General features: G+C 42.7%; 3 protein-coding genes and 1 long non-coding RNA gene across 6 annotated transcripts; 1 reads left to right on the top strand and 3 right to left on the bottom strand.

Moving 5' to 3' along the window:
• Window positions 1-515: 515 nt before the first annotated feature.
• On the bottom strand, window positions 516-8,685 carry rpn2 (ribophorin II). Of its 2 annotated transcripts, none has more exons than XM_040116487.1 (17): window positions 8,581-8,685; window positions 8,049-8,239; window positions 7,819-7,914; window positions 7,333-7,508; window positions 7,130-7,205; window positions 6,843-6,977; window positions 6,566-6,742; window positions 6,357-6,475; window positions 6,061-6,166; window positions 5,207-5,298; window positions 4,979-5,093; window positions 4,546-4,740; window positions 4,343-4,429; window positions 4,135-4,230; window positions 3,556-3,631; window positions 2,363-2,492; window positions 516-1,108 (listed from the first exon to the last, which is right to left on the bottom strand). In XM_040116487.1, exons 1-17 carry the CDS (start codon window positions 8,591-8,593, stop codon window positions 1,081-1,083), a joined length of 1,908 nt encoding a protein of 635 aa, XP_039972421.1. In that variant the 5' UTR covers window positions 8,594-8,685; the 3' UTR covers window positions 516-1,080. The 2 variants fall into 2 exon arrangements, with proteins under 2 accessions (XP_039972421.1, XP_039972422.1); XM_040116488.1 differs by having other exon boundaries at window positions 516-1,179.
• A 648-nt stretch (window positions 8,686-9,333) lies between these two features.
• On the bottom strand, window positions 9,334-17,300 carry mybl2b (v-myb avian myeloblastosis viral oncogene homolog-like 2b). The gene is made up of 15 exons (XM_040158467.1): window positions 16,830-17,300; window positions 16,252-16,348; window positions 16,058-16,129; window positions 15,841-15,933; window positions 15,501-15,721; window positions 15,258-15,390; window positions 15,106-15,165; window positions 14,707-14,919; window positions 14,063-14,335; window positions 13,829-13,971; window positions 13,635-13,734; window positions 13,456-13,554; window positions 10,694-10,810; window positions 10,474-10,605; window positions 9,334-10,360 (listed from the first exon to the last, which is right to left on the bottom strand). Exons 1-15 carry the CDS (start codon window positions 16,847-16,849, stop codon window positions 10,232-10,234), a joined length of 1,902 nt encoding a protein of 633 aa, XP_040014401.1. The 5' UTR covers window positions 16,850-17,300; the 3' UTR covers window positions 9,334-10,231.
• A 1,455-nt stretch (window positions 17,301-18,755) lies between these two features.
• On the top strand, window positions 18,756-19,155 carry LOC120806982. Its single transcript, XR_005709769.1, has 2 exons — window positions 18,756-18,909; window positions 19,042-19,155. It is a non-coding gene; the product is annotated as an uncharacterized LOC120806982 (long non-coding RNA).
• ift52 (intraflagellar transport 52 homolog (Chlamydomonas)) lies at window positions 19,052-22,681 on the bottom strand. 2 transcript variants are annotated; one of them, XM_040158565.1, is made up of 14 exons: window positions 22,524-22,681; window positions 21,953-22,121; window positions 21,782-21,869; window positions 21,482-21,611; window positions 21,287-21,362; window positions 21,026-21,097; window positions 20,792-20,918; window positions 20,605-20,688; window positions 20,403-20,471; window positions 20,161-20,315; window positions 19,988-20,075; window positions 19,756-19,864; window positions 19,517-19,662; window positions 19,052-19,436 (listed from the first exon to the last, which is right to left on the bottom strand). In XM_040158565.1, the coding sequence occupies exons 2-14, from the start codon at window positions 22,069-22,071 to the stop codon at window positions 19,395-19,397; spliced, it is 1,305 nt and encodes a 434-aa protein (XP_040014499.1). In that variant the 5' UTR covers window positions 22,072-22,121; window positions 22,524-22,681; the 3' UTR covers window positions 19,052-19,394. The 2 variants fall into 2 exon arrangements, with proteins under 2 accessions (XP_040014499.1, XP_040014498.1); XM_040158564.1 differs by having other exon boundaries at window positions 22,379-22,680.
• Window positions 22,682-23,130: the final 449 nt, after the last annotated feature.

Raw genomic sequence — 23,130 nt, forward strand, 5'->3', positions numbered from 1 at the left:
TAATGGGATGTTTTAAATGGAACGAGACCATCGTTGTGTCTCATTTACACCTGACCTGTGCCTTTCCTGCCACGGTGATTCAGAATGGCGGGACTATGTTCAGTTACGCTGACACTGTGTAAACTTGAGAAATAACACGTTTTTGCTCTTGGAAATGAAAACTTAGCCACTTTGAAACATAGATTCGTTAATAATCAAACCTAGTTTTCTTGTTACTGTCTAAAGCCACAGCTCAGCAAAACTTTACGGAAAACACAAAGAGGGAATTGTGTAGTAAATAGACTAAAAATGCAGTATTTTATGGTGTTACTGATATTTTTACCTGAGGATGTGAAAACTTCTTTCTCCACCGAGTCTATGCTTAGACTGCAAGATGCTCCTCCGACATCTGTTTTCCACCCAACCTTCATGGTTTCAATCCATTCAGGAGAATACTTCAAATGTAAATCAATCATAATCAGAATACGCTCTGGGTTCCTGTTTTTCTCCACTAAACAAAGACAGAGAAACTTAGATTCACCTAAATTTCTTTATTTCCTCCTCTTCATTACAAAAACATCACATCCTCAAACTGCCCATATTTTATTATTAACAATTTTTCTGGGGGGGGGGCTGTAATCTCTGTATCAAATGCGAGACTCCCGCTCCTCCTACACATCTGAAACACCAAACGCACAGGTGTAGTGCTACTGCCGGTGGCGTTTTTAATCAGCTGAAATATGTTGACTCACAACTTCTGTTAGGAGGTGAAATGGGCGCTGAGGGACAACCAAGAGGAATGTACAAACAAAACAAAAAAAACAAAAAAAGAAAAACACAAATGAACCCAAATTCCATCGAGAAACCACAAATAAAAACCCCAGCTCACTTAGAAAACACTGGCATGTTGGACAGTAAGAAAACAAATCTCACAGGAAGATGAAGTGCAATGATCAGAAGCTTTACAGCCTTCAGTAGGAGAATCAGTCACTGAGCGTTTGTCCTCAGTGACGCCGCGATGTCTCGGTTTCTTCAATCTGGCAGCGCAGACAGACTGCATCTTTAAACCGCTGATTGGATCTCTTGGGCTGCCATGCCATGTTAAAAGTCTGATTTTGTTGAATGACTCCTTGGACACAAAAAAATGAGCTTCGTCAGTGTCTTCTTTTAGTTTTTTCTTGCCCTTATTTTTTCTCAATTCTGCGGGAGAGAAGAAAACGTGTACATTAGTTATGCCCAATATGGGATGGATGAAAACTTTCCTGGCTTTATTTAACACCTGGCCACTGACAAGTCATGTAATGGGTTGAGCATGCATCTTGATGTGCACCCTTCCACAGCAAACTGAATGTCACGTTGGCAAGAACACAGAGAAGTTCTCATGACAAATGTCCAAGTATCAGACGATGCATACTTTGGTTCAAGAACACAAACCATGGCGCTCAAACGTGATGCTACAACCAGAGCCATGAGTGTTGGACCACAGTGGGGGAGGGGGCGGGGGAGGGGGAGTGTCAGCAAAGGGCGGCTATGGCTATGGTTGTAATGATCATGGTGGGATGAGTGAAGAGGCAAACCAGGGGGAGGGCGGCAAGTACATGTGAACACTCGGAGTTAGAGTGCATGAGCACCACACAGCCATGCACGCTGCCAGCCATTATGGAAATGCACTGTGGATGCAGTCTATGAGGATGCCCTTACTTCAGCCTGGAAGCGCGACCGACTCATTTCTTACAAATGGGGGCTTTATCGTAGGCTCCTATACTTTGCCAACCTACTACTTTGCTCTGCGGCAATCCTGAAAGAGGAGTAAAGAGACAGCGAGGTGTGGATAGAGGGGTTAAAAAAGAGACAGAGGCTAACAAGAAAGAAGGAAATATCCCTAACTGGAAAAAAAAAAAAAAAAAAAAAAAAGACATTTGTGAAGTCAGGAACTGCAATATTGTACTCGGTTAAAAGGGTTAAATGGGCTGTCGTAAGAGCCAGAAGTAAAGGTGAACAATTACAGAGTGACGTCTGGAGTGAGTGACACAGGCTACAAATTGCTCCCTCTTGCCTTTGGAGGGCTCTACATATTGATGTTGGGAAGAAATTGCCCACTCAGACCATCGCTCTTGCAGATCTTGCTGCCACGTGTGTCTCCCGGTCTCCATTAGGCATGAGATCTCCTCTTGGCAGAGAGCCTGGCATTGAGATCTGCCCCCGGGGACCAACTGAGGAGCTACAGATATCGAGCAGGCACTTTTCCTCAGGTTTGGAGCTAACAACTACCCGGAGGCCTTAAAACACCCGAGTCCTCGTCGCCTGAAAGGGGCCCGATTTACTCCCTGGGATTAAGGACCCTCTAGGCACCATTTGTGCCAGGCACCATGAGGAGACGTACCTCTTCACTGCTTTCTGGGCCAGCATGCGGTTCCCGGCGAGGAAAGTTACACCGCCAATAATCGCCAGGTACTTCAGAGTCTGGAACATGTTCAGGTGGGTCCAGTAGATGTACATCAGGCCCAGCATGGCTGAAATGAAACAACATTAGCATCCAAACAATACAGCTAATGGGTAAGAGCACAATCTTGAATACTTTCAGCTCTCAACACTGTCTGAGAAAGGTGTTTCCAAAATGTGTGACACCCCCCCCCCCCCAGAGGAAAAAACTGAGTCTGTTTTTTTTTTTTTTTTTTTTAAAATACAGTTTTTGTACAGTTTTATTTTTGTACAGTTTGGTAAAACTGGCTCCATTAAAAGTATGCAGAAATAGCTTTTAACTGTTCCCGTTTGCAAGGAACTCAGGGATTTACACACAACTCACTGGATTAATTTGATACTGAAGAAAGACGTGATGATTCTCAGGCTAGTTGTGGAGTTATAAAGGAGCATCTTGATTGATTTCTGAGCAGATTTGTGGACGTTCAAATCGCTATGAACATTTACGATAATAGCATCATCTGGGGGGGGGGTGTAGTTATGTTTCCATCCATCTGTATCCACCTTTTTTTTTTTCTTCTTTTTTTTAAAATGTACATTAAAAAAACCCCACAGTGGAGCAATGAAGAGACTGTAACGTTCAATACATTTCTACAGGAAGCAAACATACTGTAAACCCCCCCCCCCACTATTTAAGGTTTGACTGCCGCTCTTTTAATTATGTCATCTTAATGCGCCCTCTTCCCCTGCAATGGTTTAATAGCACCCGACTAGAAAAACAGCACCACCAGCTTTCTTCTTTTTTTATCTCAGTGAACCAGCGCCTAATATTCACATAACAGCAGTGGATGGAAATTTGCATCAATTCACATTTTCCTTTGCTGATTTTCTCAGATTTCGGTGAAAATTTGCTATACATTTGGATGGAAACCCGCCCTATGACCTAATTTGGTGTAAATTTCACATCCAGAGTTTATATGTGGACTTCGATGAATAATGCATGACTAAAATGTATTGTTATTACGACAATGTCACCCACTGTCTTTACTGCGATTCAGTTCTCATCTTGAACAACAGTAGATGATTTGCAGATGAAAACAAGTGTAAAACAGCTGTATCGGTGGTAAACATTTCATTGTAAAGACGGGGACTAACCTGCATGTCCTACATGGAACAGAATGGTGCTGGGAGAGAAGCTGAAGTTGGAGATGTTGGCTCCGAGCTTAAACCACTAAAGAGGAGAGGGGGAACAAAAGACAGTGTGATTTCCATCCCCTTCAAGAGCTGCAAACAAAAGGGCTGAAAAATTGTTTACCACCCAACACACAATGCACTGAGCCACTGGAACAATAACTGTCACTCAGCCCTGCAAATGCCAGGGAAAAAATACCTCATAGCTTTTGTGATTTCAAATTAAAATAAGCATTATATTCATGCAGTGCTGGAGCCTCATTCACTGTGTATGAGGGCATCCTACTTAAGAGCTTTTCTGGAGAAAAAAAAGAAAAGAAAAAAAAGTACTAGACCACTGTGTATAACAACAATAATAACAAAGCTGAACGCTCTTTTAAAAAAGGTTTTGATTGATAATGGAAGTAGGTTCGTTTTTAGGTGTGTCCCTATATGAGAGAAATTATTTTTAAATTATTTCCATACGTAAGTTGCTCTACAGTTTAGATGACAGCAAAAAAAAACAACAAAAAAAAACCTTTTGCACAAAGTTTGCAATTTTACCAGGATGAGCAGAAGCAGGAGGGGAGACAGGACGAGTGCAGTGAAGGTGTTGGAGACCACGGTGGGAGGCTTCTTCTCTGGTTCCCTGAATAAATGCTGCAGAGACGAGGAGATTGTTAACTGCTGGATTGTCACCCAGAAGGGACGGTTTTCTGTTCCGTTCTCATAGAAAGTGCATCCGAGCCACATGAGGACCAAATAATATTACCTGGATCTCTGGTTTGGGTACATAAAGGGTCTTGGGCTGAACGGTAGCTGGGGCCTCCTCATCCACAAACTTCAGAACAACATCAGCCTTTCAAAAGATCACAAGTCAACTTTAGAGCTTGGCATCCACCTCTCATTGCTTGGTCACATGTCACATCAGTAAATAATCCTCATTACTACCATTAAGTCGGAACAGATACTCACCACATTCCACAAGATGGGGTTCTCCAAGGTAGCGTCCCCAACAATGAGGTAGAGGGAATAGGTACCGGAGATGGAGTCAAACTCTGATTTCCGCTCTGCTGTGTCCAACTCAAACTTGTACAGATTCTTGCTGTCGGGTTCAGCCACAAACACGACCTCTTGGCCAGTTTTCTGATTGTGCAGCCGGACAAAGGTCTGCGACAGAGAGAGTGACTAGGTCTTAATCTTAAACAACGTTGGAGAGCTCCTTTTCTCCTAAATAGTCACAGGTGCGTGTTCTTTTCATGATTGCTATGGCTAACTAGATTTGTAATTGAATGGTCTGATGGTCACAAAAAGTGACCGCGAAAGCAGATGAAGTCAGCATCGACGATCAGGCTTTGCCGGCGGTTTGCTGCCGACCTGTGTCCATGTCCATGCTATCCTTACATACCTGGTGAGGGGTAAGCTCCACGCCAGTGTTGACGTCAACCAGCTGGAAGGACATGGCAAAGTTCTGGTGGCTGTCCGCGGTGAAGGAGCTCTTGGCTTTGGAGGGATAGTCCACTCTGGGTCATTTGATAAATTAAAAAACAAAACAAAAACAAAGCATTTATTATTCCACGGTCACGCCACTGAGGTTCAGCGAGAAGGGGTTCGCTTCTGAAAGGTGTTTTCTAACCTGGTGGTCTTTGTGCCGATGCTCTGGTCCTTATCCACCACAGAGAGGTCCATGTTAGTAACAGCCACCTCAGTGGACACCTTTACTTTAAGCTACAGGTGAACAGAGTCAGAACAGGAGTCAAACCGTCTGTAGTCCGGGTATGTGAGCACATTATCAGTTGCATCACTTTGCTTGTCGCATCAAATAGACCAAATGGATTTAAAGGGGTACTCTAGATTTTCTTTCTATCTATACAGTATTGGACAAAATGCCTATTGCACTTCAATAAGGATATGGGAGAATAATAGCGCTTAGTTTTTCCCAGCATCTTTTATATGTGGTTGGCCTCGGCTCTCGTTCTTCTTCGCAGCTGTTACAAAACTTAATGTATTATGTTTGTTTTAGGGCTGTATGATCATATTCACATCCTCCTCCGCTGCGGTGTAAATGCAATAATTGTATGTATTTCTATATAAGTTTCCTGTGAAACCTGAAAATGTAACCCCTTCAAAACAAAGCAAACCTACCGGTGTTGTATGAGTTTATACGTTGCCCCTGGTAACCCGTTCTGTTATGCTTTATGGCTTTTAGTCTCTTGTATGGGTCAAACTCCATAAATGCTAAATAAGACATTTACTATAATGCAGTGCTTTAGACAGTTCCTCCGGAGCCATGGAATGACATTATACAACTCTTTTCAGAGGCTTTGTATTACCCTCCATGCCTAGAATACAGACCTTAATGTGTAAAATGTGGGGAATGCCCCCTTTAAATTAAATGAAAATGACTACGTAACCTGCACACCCCTGGCAACTACTCTTCATTATGCATTGCACATTCAAGTTGAATAAAATAACTAAGTCCAAAATCACCTCAACGTGGTTGGCAACCAGTCGGTCATCCCCAGTCACTGCAATGGTAAACTGGTAATATCCACTGGCGGGCTGGTTGGACATGAAGTTCAGTTCGAAGACACCACTGTAAAGCAGGAAAAGAAAAGAAAAGAAAAAAGGATGATGATGCAGTCTATGTTGTACCAAAACCAGAAAGTGCTGAGAAATATTACCTTACAGAGCTCCTCGTAATGAATTGATGGATGAATGAATTATAAAGCAAGCAACGTGGTAACATCTTGTAAAGACACACTTATCTCTCTAACAGGACATACTCATTAAGTGTGAAGGGCGCTTGGCTGAGTATGATGCTCTTGGAAGCCACGGCATACGCAGATTCCACCAGCACATTGGCCGAGGCCAGAGGTTGAGACATGACGTCAGTAACGAGGAGCTGCGAATCCAACAGAGAGACTGTCTCACTACGGGGTCATTAGAAAACCATACAGGGCAATGTAGCAGGGTTGTGATCCAGCATCTGTACCTGCAGGGTGGGCTGGCTGTGGGACACCGTGGCTGGGCCCTGAGCACTGACAATGACCGGCACATGGAAGCGGTTGTTGGAGAGAGCGGCGGCGGCACTTGCCACACTGAAGGCCTCAGCCAGGGAGTCCCAGGACTTCTTGCTGAAGATGGAATTCACCAGCTGGATGACCTGGTCCTGCGGGGGCAACGTTGTCTTCCATCAGTTTCAGAGAGAAAAAACCGCGTGAAGGGCAACGACGAAACCCGAAATAACAGCTGACAGGCAGAAGTCATACCTCCTTGAGAGGGGGCTCCATGCCCACGTGATCTGACAGGGAGTAAGCAGCTGTCACAAACATGGCAGTTGCCTCGAGTCCCTCTTCAAACTGGAGGTAGATGCCGCCAAGATCATCCAAACGAGCCGTCAGATCCTGAAAGATAATAAAAGCAAAACTGTATTAAAACCTAATTCTGCCAACAACAAAAAAAAAAAACAGACTGTGCATAATTTGAGCCCAGTGTGTCTTGCTCTGAGTCTAAGAGCAGTGACACAGCACCACCTGTTGTAAGCTGAAGAGCTCACCTCGATTTCCTCCAGTATTCCTCCGAGTTCTGCCTGCTGGGAGAGGCGCGCTGCTGTCTGCAGAGCTAAGGTGATCCTGTCCAAAGAGAACGTACGTTTGTTCTGAACGGAATTGTTAAAAACCATTTGCCCGTGCAGCGCTGCAGGACCCCTCAAACAACCCTTAACTGCACTCCCAGACCGGCACCAGCCGGCACACTTACGCCATAACATTGTCCTCCTTGTTGATGCGGGCTGTCAGGGCACCTACAACCTCCTGAGACGCCAGAGGAAGTCCCAGAGAGCTGAGCGCGCTCACGGCTCGGTGAATCTGAGTCACGGTGGAGTCTTCGCTAACCGCTGCCAGAAGGATGTCACGGGTTTCATTGGACACGGGGATCTATGGGGTATAAACAGCTTGGTACACTGGCGTTGGCATTACAGTACAGCACTATCCGCGTTGCAATGCCGAGGCTCGAGTCAAACTAATTACAATTACTTTACCATCATCGTGATCATATGTAGGAATAGTTTTAACACCTTGAGCGTGAAGCAGTTAAGTAGGCAAAAAAAATATGAGAAGAGCTTGTGATTACCCCCCCCCTCCATATTGTCCAGTCCCACCACACACTCATCTACTCCAAACAATGTTCGTGGTGATAAAGAACGGCAGCGGGGTAGTTTAGAAGGCCCCACCGATCTTTTCATACCTCACATCCTGAAATGGCCTGACTGGTCTCAGCGGCAAAGAAGACAGAGTCCAGGCTGGTGGGGTCGAGCTGGGATTTGAGGAACTGGCATACTTGCTGGAAACAAAAAGCACACATTTAACATCCCATTTGTTGTACCTGCAGGCGATTGAAATGTGAATACATGCTTAATTCGAGGGTTGTCGTGTTCTATGTCAGGAGTCCTAACCATAGCGGAGGGATTTTCTTACTTTGTGATCGGAAACAGCCGCTCCAAGCTTGGTCAGACCCAATACGGAGTGGTAGGCGGACTCCAGGTCGGTGAACTGTTGGCTCAGGAGGTTCTGCAGCCGGGCCACATCGAGCAGGGAGAGGTGGTGCGCCGGTGTGAGCGCCTGGGCTCCGGCAAGAGCCAGGCTGAGCAGGAAGCACGCGAGCAGCCCTGCGGACACGGAACGGGGGACAGTGTGACCAGCCGGGTGGGGGCCGAAGGCGTGCTTATACATCACCCCCGAGGAGAGGACACGAAAATACATGTTCATAACACACTATCTCTGGCGAGATGTATTCATTCATTGAGATGACGCTCCCTTGGCCACTGCAGGCTTGGCTTCGGGGCGAGCAAGCTAACGTCAGTAGGAAGCGGCACACTGCACTCACCGGCTGCCATTTTTTCCCACCGCTCTCACATCGGCGGCTCAACAACTGCACACACAACACATCTGAAAGCTAAAACGCACATATCGAACATTATACCCCAAATGTATGAATCGATCCACTTACTATTCCGGGACATGTCTTGCAGTCTAATGCAGCGTCACCAAAACCGACGATTGCTTCCGGTGTCTGGGAGGAGCGAGATCTGTTACCGGAGGTAAAATATCCGGTCGTCACATTTTACATTTCAAAAGAAAAGCACAAGGCGGTTTTGATTTTCCTTAGCACGCGTCGAGAACATTCAGGCTATGACATTTAACATCATAATTAATAATAGTCTTTTTAATGCTCACTAGCAGGCAATGATGTTTATGGGAGAAACTGGTAACTATAATGGAAAACCTGTATGATGTTTTTTAACACTTCAGGCCCACATTTGTGATATCTTTTGAATAAGTATAAAAAAATGCTCTCAATATAAGGTTCTGAACTTTGTAGTGCTTTGAATCCTAGCAGGTAAAATTGAGTCTGATATTTATAAGCAGGCTACACATGGCCAAAAAATATTAAGATAATCTTCCATATAAAGGTATTTTCTTATTTAATCTTTCTTTTGTCTTGTTTCCAGATACTAAAACAGCAGATGAATGGAAAAAGAAAACCCGAAATCAGCTTTTACCGTTTGAGAACCTGTACAAAGTTCCACAACACAATCCTGTTAGTTCTCAATCACCTGTGTTGAGCACATCAGTCCATTCAGCTGAATTGTTTCAAACACGAACCTGCTTTATTAGAGACTATCGTTCTACTGTTCAGACATGAAATGACAGGTTTGCATTACATATCAGGAAGTGGCAGCATAACCATCAGAAAACTGTGTACTGGAAATAGTATGTTTTATTAAATTTCTTAACAAACTGTTGTATGATGAATTAAAAACATACAACACTAAATATTTACAGACAGTGCCAAATAACATAATACTATTGCAATCAATGGTCGGAATAGCTTCCATACCCCCATTACATCTCAACTAATTGAATATTGCATAAAAACCAACTTTCCTTGTTGTATTCATCACTTGGTTGGATCTTAATAAGTCGTAAGTCACCTTGATGTGTTACTGATGTGTGCTGCAGTCACTATTAAATTTTCAGCAGATGTCAATTTTGTATGAGGTCCTAACTTTTCATTCATATTGAGATGTATATCATAAATCTATACATATGCTATACAGATCTTACAAAAAGACAATGTTCACTTAACACTTTCAACATAGATCACGCATCCCTTAATGTATTACTGATCAACCTGTCTGAATTTACTCCACAATCAAAACTACAGTATGTTATATAACAAATATAGATATTGAGGTTCAACCTGAGTCTGTGTACTCTTCACAATTTTAAAACACTGTTAAATTACAGACACATTATGCAATGTAAAACCATGTCTTTTCAGAGAGCAAAAGTACATAGCCGTGATTTTTCAATTTTACATTCATTGTTCTTCTCAAACACGTGTAAGTGACAACAACACAATGAAATAACTTCAAGCCATTGGAGTGAGACTACATCTAAAAGCATCATTATCTCTCAAATTATTGACAGAGCTACATACTGTAAAGGTTTTGACTGCTAATGACTTGTTCAAAAACTGCACTAAACCTACACAGGACACGCTCTTTTCTCCAACATTACAACAGCAAAAAGGCAGGGACAAACAGCAACATTGCGCTCTGTACGTGTAACAGGTTAGTGAAAAGATGAGAGATTGCTCAGGACAGAATCAGAGCCCGGTTGGGTGCGTTGGATTTTAGTGAGCGAAGGTAGCGTCTGGCTTTCTCCGTCATTATGAGCTGGTCTTTAGTTTTTCCACAAACAACCGTCTCCCATTCTTTTGACATCTGAAGAGAGAAAACACATTGCGGTAGAACTGGGTTAAAGTAGAAAAGCTATGTAAAATACTTTTCCATTAATGGGGATATTCATTCCTTTTAGGGTTAAGGATGGAACTTACAGGAACTGGGGGCACTGTGTTGGGAAATATGGCACTGTCACTTGGTCCCAAAAGGAAGCCCTGATCCAAAATATTTTCATGCTGCTTACTGGAAAATGATGAGGAGTTCAGAGAAACTATCACAGGTTCTTCCTGTGGCCAAAAAAGGAGGACAAAAAGCCAAGAATTAGAATGCATCAAATCTACACACATGCTAACAACACATTTGTACACTTTTTACCTTGATGCCGTGTTTGGCTTCGGCCTTGATGGATTTGCGTTTGGATGTAGGCATCACCTGGCAGTCCATGACATCTAGGGCCAATGATTTCCGCACTTTCTTCATAGGAGGGCGATGCTGGGAATAAAAAAAAGAACAAAAAGCACCAAGATTTGAGCAAATAGCAATTTCTGTCTAAAATAAAAGCAATAACAATATGTCCAGACAAAAACGGCAGCAGGTCAGCGCTGAGATGTTAATGTACTGGTTCATCATTAGGGTTTTATTTTGGAAACTAAAACATACATTCACCAAACACTTTATCAGGAACACCTGCACAGCTGCTTATTCGTGCAATGCCAAAATAGCTGAATAGGGAGAGCGTGGGACTGAAGAACGACAAGTAAATAGTTCAGTCCCAGGTTTCGGCAGCCGGTGGGCTGGCTTTTCAGATCATGTTACCTTGATGGTTTGAGCTGTTGACTCATATCGGTCTGGGGCCGTTCTTTGTTGAGTTTCCGACCTGTATTTGCATAGGCTTCCTGCAACATATCCATGTTCCCTTGTACTCCTCTGTGATGAAATAAACACGGCAGGGTTTCTGTGGCTCAGGTGGTAGAGCAGGTTGTCCATTGATTGGCAGTTGTTTCAACCTATGTAAGATTTAGGGTTGAACCCTAAGTTGCTTCACTTGTGAGTCGCTTTGGATAAAAGCGTCTGCCAAATGTAAATGTAATGTAATCCAATTATCCAATCAGCCAATCCTGTGGCAGTAGTGCAACGCATAAGATCGGGCCGATACAGGTCAGGAGCCTCAGTTAACGTTCAAATTAACTGATCTCAGTGACTTTGACCTTGGCATGGTTTTGGTGCCAGATGGGCCGGTTTGAGTATTTCTGAAACTGATGGTCTCCTGGGATTTTCACAAACATGAGCCTCTAAGGTTTACTGAGAATGGTGAGAATGAGCAGCACTTCTAGAGACGGAAACACTTTGTTGATGAGAGAGGTCAGAAAAGAATGGCTAGACTAGTTGAAGAAAAGCATCTCAGAATTCACAGCACATCAAACCCTGAGGAAGATGGGCTACAACAGCAGAAGACCACGTCTGGTTCCACTCCTGTCAGCCAAGAACAGAAATCTGAGGCTGCAGTGGGCACAGGCTCACCAAAACTGGACAGTTGAAAACTGGAAAAAAGTAGCCTGGTCTGGTGAATCTTGATTTCTGCTGAGGCAGCAGATGGTAGGGTCAGAATTTTGGCGTCAGCAGCACGAATCCAGGACCCAACCTGCCTTGTGTCAACAGTCCAGACTGGTGGTGGTGGTGGTGTAATGGTTCGGGGAATGTTTTTCTTGGCACACTTTGGGTCCCTTAATACCAATCATCAATCATGGTTTGAAAGCCATAGCCTATCAGAGTACTGTTGCTGACCATGTGCATCCCTTTATGACCACATTTGAATCCAACAGAACACCTTTTGGATGTGTTAGAACAGGAGACAAGCAGCATGAATGTGCAGTTTACAAATCTGCAGAAACGATCTTACACAAAATGTCAACATGAACCAGAATCTGAAAGGGATGTTTCCATCATCTTGACATCTTGTGGAGTCCAAGCCATGAAGAACTGAGGCTGTTTTGAGAGCAAAGGAAGGCGCTGCCCAGTAGTATTTTGGATTTCCTAATAAAGTGTTCAGTGAGTATTTTAGTTTAACACACTCTTGAATGGCCGTGGCATTAGCAGCCTAGAAATATCTGGTAGGGTGAAGTGAATAAACAAGAGTTTTCACACTTAGTTGCTCCTGTGCAGCTGCTTGCTAAACCAACAATGGAAGACTGTCACTGTAATGTATCTCTCCAAGGTGTGAATTTGTAAACGTGAAGCAGCGTGGAACTAAAAAAAACAAAAACAAAAAAAAACAGCAAGTACTCAATTTTCCCATACAGTCAAAGGCATACACTCGAGCTGCAACAGGTATGTGATCATAGGTGACACTTTGCTTGCTCTGTATTTTTTTCCTATTTGAACTTTTAAAAAGCCTCCTGTGCACAGGTGGTGTAAATTAGCATTTCGCTGCAAACAGAACATACAGTGCATCTGGTGCTTGTGCATACTTGTATGTTGCAGTTCCAATGCTATTATGTCAAATAAAATAATCTATTATTTTTATTCCAATGTTAGCTTGTATTTTACCCTAAATAGACATCTGTGCTAGCTGCTGTTCCACTAGCTTCTGTAATCCAATACAATGTCTCGGTCAAGGTTTTTTTCAGTGGTCTTTCTGCAGAAAAACAAAAAACCTGACTAAGACATTGTTGTTGATATCCATCCAACCATCCGTAAGAGAAATTAGTATGTACTACAATACTTGTGATTAGTATAAAATCCTCAATGATTTTGACAGTTAAACTGAGATTAATTTGTTAGCATTCCTCCCTCCCTTATTGATGATATCCACCAATGGTCTATTCCAAAGTCATCCTTCCAACTTTTCCCTATTATCTCTGCCATCTAAGCAACACCTTTTGCACTAAGCCATCTTTGTCCGTTCTAATGAATCACCACTCAGCTTGCCTCAAGTCTGGTGAGCAAGGTTACATTGCCCTTTGGTAGCTTGAATTATTACAAATGTCAGCGTAATTTTGAGCAAGGTTTTCTTACTTCCAATTTGTCTTTGGCTCTCTATGATCAAACCCGTAATATGTATAAATGTTATTGTATACCTTGACCAGGGGTTAAAGGGTTAAAATAGTTGTAAAGTATTGGAGTTGAATCATAGTTACCATAGTTTTGCGTCTTTGCTCAGGCGGAGTCGAACGTACAACAACCAAGTCTCTTAGGATGACCTCGTTTATGTCGTCTTCAAGGTTTGGTGTCTGAGGCTAAGATAACGCAGCAGAAGATAGTGTTAATGCGGTGTTGATAAAACTGAACTCACTCAAAACCACATACAGATACTCACCAGAGGCTGTAGAGGGCCATACTTCTCCATGGCATTTTTGAACGGCGTTGGAGTTCGTGGGGTCGTACAGAGCTCGGACTTGTGGTTGGGTGTAACAAATCTACATGAAAAGAGAACGTGAACACTGAGACTCAAAATCAAATTATATTACCAACTGAACACTAACCATCAGATTTGGGTTAGAGAGCACGCACACTGAGTTTTCCTTCTGAGTGAGCGGGGTCTTATCTCGCTGTAGCGGTGTAGTAACAATGGCTTTCTGGCTGCACACGGGTGTGGATGTGAGGGACGGGTTCTCCAGGTCGTGAGTGTCCTGCTTGGTCCACATGTTGAGGAACTGAAACAAAATGTTGGTAAGCAGATCCCTTAATATGACATTACAAGCGGCATCACAGCCAGTACTGAAGCATTAAAATTTAAGAGCTTACTTGAGATGGAGAAAAGGGCAAGATTTTAACTGGAGTACTCTTGGGAGTCATGGAGTTACTGGCATCAGGCGACAAGGCGATACGTCTCCGACTTCGGCGGTTCAGTATGGAGGGCGGCGTGACCCCTCCAGGGGAGATGGGGATGAGTTCCCCCTTGCAGCCCTTGCTCAACTCCTGCAAGGCACTTCCCTCCAGACGAAACTGGTGGCGCTCTGGGCTCGGACTCTCCTCGGGCAGGTCAAAAGCTGCTAAGTTGCACCAGCCATCCAGGTCCTGATAGCAGAAGAGACATTTTACTTTAAACATCCGTATTATGCATATACAATGTACTTTACATCATATGTCCAGTGACTACTCTGAAAGAGTCTAAAAGGCCAAATAAATGTATATCATCTTAAAAGCAATGTTTGCGTAAGAGGCTTATTTTATAACATATAAAAATAACATATCAATATAAAAACAGCACAAATGATAGGCATATTTTATAATCGGTATATATTTAAACACAGTAACACCATTTGTCATCAGTAGATAAAGCAGTCGCTACACAGCAGACTTAAGGAGAAGTATCCGCTATTGCATGCATATTTAAATTACATGCTATGCTGTTGCAGGTGTCTGTGTTGAGTACTGGGGATACTTACCCCATCCACCATGTCCAGCACTTCCTTCAGTCCTGGGCCAGTAGGGGAGAGAAAGCCAGAGCTGTCCACCACCCAGCTGGTACAGTTCATGTCTCCTGAGGTGTCTGCTTCAGTCTTAGGGCTTAAGCTATCCTTTGGAGAGAGGGCAGCCTTTGATGGTCCTGCTTCACTGGGGCTGGCTTTAAGAGAGGCAGAGACTTGCTTTTCCTGCAACTGGCAGAAAAAGTAGACATCTATAGCAATACGGATGCTAAAAGCATATTTACTATTGAGTAATGCAGATATTCTTTACCTGACCATTACATATAACAAGTCAGTTGACAGAGATTAAAGTATTCGAAACCACCACTCTGTATTTAAAGTTTGTTATTTTTCAAATCGACTTAACTGGTCACTTACTGAAGGATGTGTTTTCTGCTCTGGGTCCTTGTCGGTGCCATCCTGAGAGCAACTAGGCATCTGTGTAATCAGAAAACCGAATTTTCAGAACAGTCCACTAAGTTTGATAATGCTTCCACCTTACAGGAGAACACCATGGAAAGATAGCTCACCTGTACATCTCTATTAACACGGGCCAACAGCTCTTCAAGTTCTTCAGGCTTAAAGACCTCCCCGGCATAGAAGCCCATCTCCAACTTGCGTTTGATGGTCGAATTCCAGTGATTTTTCACTGCATTGTCCGTTCTGAGAAGACATTTCATAACGGGAGAGGGCGAGGCTTTATATCCACGCACCACACCATGTCAACAATTTCATCTCCTGAGCCGACCATATCATTGATAGAGAGTCTTTACCTTCCAGGTAGCAGCTTGGCAATCTCAGCCCAGCGGTTTCCGAGCAGGCAGTGTGCCTTGTAGATGATGAGATCCTCCTCGGCTGTCCATGATGACTTCTTAACGTTGGGATTGAGGTGGTTGTGCCAGCGCTCTCTGCACTGCTTACCCAGTCTGCCTTTCAGATGCTTGGCTACCATTGCCCACTGTTTGTTGCCATAGAGATTCACAAGCTCTATAACCTGAGGAATCAGGGGTATGCACCAGAATTACAACTCTTTCTCACCAATCACACTGGATATACTGTTCTTTGTGAATCACATTTCAAACCCCCTACACTGCTGGCTGACAGGTCGCCTACCTTCTCATCCTCCTCTTTGGTCCAAGGACCCTTAACCAATTCTGGGTCCAAGACCTTGAACCAGCGGTGCTGACACTGGTGTTCAGTGTGATTCTAAACACAACAAAAAAAAAGTGTCAGATGCTTCAAAGCAACTCAGTAGGATTTCTGTTGACATCACATAGCCAAGGAGGTCCTCGTGTTTATTATAAACAACAGCAAAGTCGATCAAACTCACTGGTATGTAGCTGGCAATATATTTCCAATCATTTGGTCCCAGTTTTTGAACCAGCGCCTTGAGCTTGTCATCCTGTAAACATAAACAAATTAGCATGTTTATGTGCCCTGTCCTATAGAGTCCTTATTTACTTTGACAGGGTCAGAAGCTGTTGAGACAACGTGCAAATCACTGGGACAAGTCATGACAATCACCTCCTCTTGTGTCCACTTCACCTTCACTTTCCCACCGTCTCTCTGCTCTGCCACGTCCGAATCGGTGTCTTGAAGCATGGCCTCCTCTCCATCCTCACTAAGGGGAATCAAACCGCCGTGATGTGCACGGATAAAGCCGGCAGTGAACGCAGAAACTGGCCGCCGGCCCACCGTTGTGGTGCGACGAGAACAACTTGATTATCGGGTTTATTTCTACGTTTAGCTGGGACTTCGCGGCTAAATCTCAGACATGAACTGCTGTTTGCCCTGGCTATAAGATGAGCAGAGTATTAGACAGATTTGTCCGATTGATGGAATCTAATCGAACTTGTGTCCTGGGGTTAAATTAAGTCCTGAACACTGTTTATGGTGAGTGTCCGGAAAAGGGCGGCACAGACCAGAGTCCGTGGACGGCTCAAAGGTTCCGAGTTTGGAACAAATGTCCAACCCTTTACCTGGATAACTGAATGCCTTTTATACTGAAACCTCAAACGGTAACGTTAAACCGACCCTTGATAAAAAAAAATAAGTAGTGGTATAGCTTAAGTTAATTCAGAAAACAAAGGTTAACATCTTACCCGCGCGGCCACCAGGACATTTCCCTCTGTTTCTGTTGTTTACGCTGCGACGGTGATATGTCCTGCTGCCGTTGCACGTCATGTGCATGTGTATTCGGTGTTATATTCCTTGGGTCCCGCGTGTTTGTTGCCTCTCCAAAGCGGCCAGCGGCAGTGATGGAGGCTCGTTGTTGCTGTGTTGAACGGTAATGTTACAGCCTGTGACCAGCTGGAGCAGAGCGCCGGGTTCTCCGCGCTCACGGATTTCTATCTCGCGCCCTTCTTTGCCGTAGCAAACGGATAGTGACGTAGCTGCGCAGTAGTTGTGCGCGCACGGTGAGGCAAACTTCCGCCTTCAAAATGTTCTTTAGTGACGGGCTTGTGCTAATCAAACTAAGATTTTCAAAAACTTAAACCAAACTACTCAGACCGAGTTCTGCTATCATATTACCCCCACTATGAAATGGAGTAACAAGATAAGTCCCGTTTATTGCCATGTATAAACACCCCTCTAATTATAATAAAAATGGGGAAACTACAAGATGGAGAATGGAAAATGGAAAAATGGAAAATTAATAAAAAATATATAATTATTTAAAAAAAACAAAAACAATCATCTTTATATCCAGTATTTTGAAGTCGATAAGTCAATTAATCGACTGACATAAAATTATTCGCCATTCATTTTGATATGCAACCAAAATCACTTAGGTCAATTGAGCAAAAAACCTAAATACCGTCTGGTTCAAACTTTTCAAATGTGAATATTTGCCGCCTTTGTCTTTTTTTTTTAATATTATTATAAATCAAATGTGCACGAGCTGTGGATCAATAGTTATGGTCGTAGAAAATTTGCAATTTGTAAACGTATCATTTTCCGCGAAATTATGGTGGGCATTTTTCAGTACTTAATGACATTTAAAGACTAATTAAATTATTAATGGAAAGAAATTAAGAAATTAATAGATACTAAATTAATGTTAGCTCGAGATCTAGTTTTGTTTATTTGTACGTAAGGAAATTCTCTGAAAATTAAAGTCTAATTTTTAAACTTTTTTCTTTTTTTAAATAAAAGTTTTTAAAAAAAACATAAATACTAAAAATACGTCTGAATAACATTAAAAAAAAACAAAAAAAAACAAAACATATGATCAGAGCAGAAACGTGTCTGCACCTGATCTGTCTTACACTGCTTGAGAGGCCTGAGAGGCGCTCCCCCACCTCCTTCACACTGATGACCCAGTCAGCCTCCAGCTGGGTCAATTAACATGAGGCTTCAACAGTTTAAAACCCACCTGGAACTCAGTTGACACTTCACTGCCACAGGGAAACAATGGAGAAAGCTTTTGCCATTAAAGGTGAGAAGACTGATTTTATTCTGAAGATTGATTCATTTAGGTCTGGTTGGATGATGTAATTCCTAGTTGTATCTCACAATTTACCTCCTAGATATGAAAAGCTTTGAGGGTTCATCTCCATCGGAGCTTGACAGGAAGTTTTTTGGGGAACAGAGTTGGCTGTCTGCTTTGTCGCTGGAACAACTGTCCACATCAAGGGCGTCAAATGAAACCATAGCTGACAGATCTGATGCCAAGCTGTCCACCCTGGCTTTTCACTACCTGTCATCGGACCCCATTTCTCCCCCTCAGGCAATTTCAAGGAACAGCTTGAACGCTCAAGAGACTGACAACTGCCACCTCGCCGTTCCTTTACAGGGCAAGTCCTCCACACCCTACATGCTCCTTCAAAAGCAAAAAAAGGCTGCTTGTTTTGACCAGTCATTCAATGATTTCACCACCTCTCACATGTCATGGGATGTGTCTCTGATTAAATCGGAGACCAACAGCCCCAAACCCTGCATTGAGTCCAGTGCTCTAGACTCAACATGGAGTCCTAAACCTCAGTCTACACAACATTCACTAGCTGAAGTTTCTCCCTGATATGGCCAAGAATGTCCCCCCTAACACACTTACCATGGAGAAAATTCAGAGGTTTGGAAGTGTTTTATTTACAGACATCCATTATTGTCTGTGCCTCTGCACCCACCATGCATCAAGGACAACTCAAAGTGGAGTTTATAACACTGCATGACCATACAAAGGTAAGATGCTCAGTTTAGTTAATCCATTTAAATATATTATAACTATGGCAACATCTGCAAATCCATGCTTTAGCTAAAGTCGTGTGTGTGTGTGTGTGTGTGTGTGTGTGTGTGTGTTCTCTCTTCCCCCAGGATCTGAGTGAGGACTTTTGCAGAGGGCTCCATTTACCTATAACAATGTTTGTTTTGTTTTGTTTTTTTTAAATGTAAAAGGTTTGAATATTTAAATAAAAGTGTCAGACTTTATTTTGCTCAAGTGTGGTTTTTTTTTAAACAATTTAACATTTTTAAACAATGAGATACAAAAGAGGTATAAACAAATTTATATACATTTATAAATACAATGATACCATGTTGATACTGCCAAGTCCACAACTATTAGGTCTCTCTACCTTCTGCTTTACTTAAGAGATATCTAGATTACTCACATCTGCTTGTTCATGGTACAGTATGTTGAAAATATTAAACATGTTGCTTGAATACAATCACAAAGGAGTGAATTGTGCCTCAGTGTCGACGTCATGCTCCTGCAAGGGGAAAGTTAACTTTAACAAAGTTCTTCGATGCATAATAAAGTTACTTGTAGGAGATTTAAGCATAGTCTCACCTGATTAAGTTTCTTGAACTCTACAACCTGAAAGAAAATGTGTTCCAAGATATGCTTGGCATCCCTCTGATCTTTATCCAACTTTGGCGTCACACCCAGAATTTCACCACATTTCCGCACGTAGAATTCAAGATCGTCGTCTGTACCTGTTAAATGAGAACAGTTATAATTTTATTTTTTTTAAACACTTAACATCCTAAATGTAACCAGTGACTTTTGTTCTAAACTACCAAACTTACATTTATTGGTGAGCTGTGCTAGACGCACTTTCTCAGAAGAGAACATTTCATCTAGATCGAACAGGTCCAGCATGGGTGGAGGCAAATCACTTAAAGCAGGTGGAAAGACCTAAAAGGCAAGGCAACACCCACTCCCGGGTTTAAAGCTGTGGGGCTTTAAGCTGCATATTAATAGAACTGATGTATTTATGTAAAACACTGGCTGGAACCGGAATGCAGGACTGAAACTTACAGCAGGTTGAAGCTGAGGCAGAGGGGTCTCAAACTGTGGTGTGATCAGCTGAAGTGGCTCGTCTTTGACATTTAACTGCTTGTAAGCGCTGTGGAAGACATTTTTTTTTTTACTACAAAGAAAAACCGCTATAATGGTAAGATAATGTGCCTAGGTATGTTTTGCTTTCTCACCCGAGGACTTGAGGTAAAGCGTCGGTTGACAAATTGAACAAAGACATATCAAAGAGAGAGGTAAAGTCCCTGGGGTTTTCGTCACCCTCTTGTAAACACACTCTGAGCTGTTCTGACAAGCACCCTGTGTCTGGCAACATGGTGTAATCTGTTATCTAGGGGACAAAAGGACAGGACGGATATCGGCTACTTTAAAAGACAATATTAGTGATGCAATTTTTCTATCAAGTATACTTCCTCACCTCTGGGTCTTCTGCATCAATCTGGTTCAGCTGAATATTATCAGTCATGAGCCACTGGAGCACGACATCCTGGAACGAAAAAGTACGGCAGACTGTTGTGCACGAAACTGACACTTAACAAATTTGACAGGAGAGCAGAATATTCCTCTACCATCGGATGTATTCATTAACAAACCAATCTTTTACCGTCAACAGGACTCACCATGATTTTACTGTTCTCTTCTTTGTCTATGTATTGGTCACTGAACATGTGGCAGGAACCCAGCACAACCAGTTTGCCAGCCTCCTTCATAAGACACGAGACCTCTTTCAATGTCACCTCACAAGTGTACATTCAGATATATGACATGTGCTGGGAACGAGTATGATAACTACTCTGTGCTTCTGACCTTTCCTTGATAGAAGGCCAGGACAGGCCTGTTGAGGGGGAAGCAGACTGAGCCAGTTGAAAGAACAGCCACAGCAGGCTTCATCACACTCAGTGTGGCACCATATGGGTACACAAATGTGAGAGCCCTACACAAATAGACAAAAAATGCTTGCGTTCAAATCCAGGTCCCAAATCCTCACACTAAATGGTGTGCTTAATATAGAAGAGATGAATATGAAGGCAAATAATTTACTGTGCATTGTTTCCAATGTTTTCGTCTTCAATGATTCCTGTAACCACTTTGCCAGCAGCCCGACTGATCTCTCTAGACAAAAAAGAGGCAGAAAACTCTGACTTAGATGTGCATCAGCTTATAGACAAAATAATTTTAGAGTAGTACAATTATTACAGCTACATTTGAACAGGTTCTGTAGGTTACAAACACCCTGGGATTTATTGGAATATACCAATGTATGTTTGTGTGAGAAAAATAACATATGCTGCAACAACAAACCTGTTCAATACACCATTGGACACAAGCGCCTCCTTAGGATGGAAGTATTTGTAATACACATTCCTCACAACAGCATCTGCGGCAGTGATGGGGAGAAAGAAAACGGACACCATGCAATCCATAAAATTGTAATAAAAAAACACCTTCAACTGCATAGATGATGTTAACGGTCTTTTCAGGAACTTCATTATGCACCGTTGTTAACCATAATTCCAAACTCCTCCAGGAGAAAGTTGATGTTGGTGTCATATTTAATTTCTCCTCCTTCACCGAGCATGACCAGGACGTTTCCTCCTCCATCCAGGTAGTGCTTCAGTACCTCCAGCTGGAACAAAATGGGGCAACAGGGTGAAAACCGGAGCAGCATTTTTGGCTTGGCTGGCAAGCTTGCCACCTTTACCTCTCCTAAGCCTTTGATTACACCACACTACTTTATAATTAAATGAAAAAAACACGTTTTAAGATGACAAAAGATATCATGTCCCGATACATCACCTCTGATGCTGTGAACTTCTCCCGTGGGCCTGCGGTTATCCACAACTTGACACCTTTCAGCTTCTCCACAGTCAGCTCTTCTTTCATACTGTGGAACAAAGCATTTGTTTTGCAATTTAGGTTATTCCCAACATGACCGCAAAAGGTTAGTGTTCCACCATAACGCCTTACCTCTGGATTTTCCATTGAGCCCGTAGTCTCTTCTGCATGGATTTCAATCCATTGTTCGTGATAAAAAGTTCTCTTTTTGAAGCATTGAAGGCCACGGAATTATACGGTTCCTTCTCCATTATATATTATCTTTACTCCACAAAGTTGACTCCGGTATGTATCCATACACCTAGAAACAGGTTTTAACTCCACGTTAGATCCTACATCATTAGCTAGGAACTGCCCTTTATACATTATTTATATAATAGTAGCTATCTATGGATTCACGATTATCGTTAACACGATTATTCCCCTAAATAATTGTCCCACATCAAGTTACAAACATAAGCAGCAGCATCCAAAGTCGTGCGCTAGGATACGCTTAGCAAACAATGCTAAGAAGCTAGCTGTGTGTTAGCTGTGTGGCTAATAGCTAGGCGTCGTTACCTTACAACAGCGGCCGATGCTAAGGTTTCTCTTTTCTGTTCATTTGATTATACAGAGCTAAGAGAACCGTTCGCTTTTATAGCATTTATTTCCTACTGTGGCGCTAATTTACATCATATTAACAAGTCTGCGTTCCGAATGTTACCTCCAAAGCTCTCCAAGAGGTGATGCATTATGGGGGGGGGGGGGTAACCAAGGGCGCTAGCCACCACATAGCAACCACGTAGCGCAGCAGTCTGGCAACGTAAGCTCCACTTACTAGGTTTTTTCCCCACAAAGCTTTTTACCGTATCTGATGGCATTTCATCAGTGAGTGGAGTTGCAGCATTTATTACACACGCTACACACTCAACAGACTCTCTATGGGCTACATAGAGTTTCCAATAAGCTTATCAGTTGCTATACAGATAAATGAAATGCTTCATGGTTCAAGCATGGCTTAACACAAGGTCCACTCAGTCTTTTTTCAGAGCTTTCAACCACAACTCCCAGTATTAATTAACCGTTTGTTTACAGTGAGATGTCTTCAGAACCACTACTGTTATATGATACTATGACTATATTACAATGATAAGGTATCAAACTTCCAATTTCCAAGGTAAGGAATGAACTCTCTCTTAATTCTACATGATTGTTATATGTTTTCTGATGTATATATACATCAGGGGGATAATTTATCTCCTAATAGACTCAGAGAAACATTCTCTCATTTGTGGGGAGACAGATGATAGAAAACAGTGCTGATGTGTTCT

This window comes from Xiphias gladius, chromosome 21 (genome assembly GCF_016859285.1).
Source record: "Xiphias gladius isolate SHS-SW01 ecotype Sanya breed wild chromosome 21, ASM1685928v1, whole genome shotgun sequence".
Taxonomy (NCBI): Eukaryota; Metazoa; Chordata; class Actinopteri; order Istiophoriformes; family Xiphiidae; genus Xiphias; species Xiphias gladius.

Excerpts from the sequence above, each read along its gene's own strand:
- rpn2 (XM_040116487.1), bottom strand. Across the intron at positions 5,299-6,060 it reads TGGTTGCCAACCACGTTGAG|CTTAAAGTAAAGGTGTCCAC; the intron begins GTGATTTTGGAC and ends GTTCACCTGTAG. Across the intron at positions 5,094-5,206 it reads ATCGGCACAAAGACCACCAG|AGTGGACTATCCCTCCAAAG; the intron begins GTTAGAAAACAC and ends CAAATGACCCAG.
- ift52 (XM_040158565.1), bottom strand. The coding sequence starts at position 22,071 with ATGGAGAAGGAACCGTATAATTCCGTGGCCTTCAATGCTTCAAAAAGA. Across the intron at positions 20,919-21,025 it reads AACATTGGAAACAATGCACA|GGCTCTCACATTTGTGTACC; the intron begins GTAAATTATTTG and ends CTATTTGTGTAG. Across the intron at positions 19,437-19,516 it reads AGTTCAAGAAACTTAATCAG|GAGCATGACGTCGACACTGA; the intron begins GTGAGACTATGC and ends TTCCCCTTGCAG.
- mybl2b (XM_040158467.1), bottom strand. The coding sequence starts at position 16,849 with ATGTCCTGGTGGCCGCGCGG. Across the intron at positions 13,735-13,828 it reads ACTCAGAAGGAAAACTCAGT|ATTTGTTACACCCAACCACA; the intron begins GTGCGTGCTCTC and ends CTTTTCATGTAG. Across the intron at positions 13,555-13,634 it reads ATGGCCCTCTACAGCCTCTG|CCTCAGACACCAAACCTTGA; the intron begins GTGAGTATCTGT and ends GCGTTATCTTAG.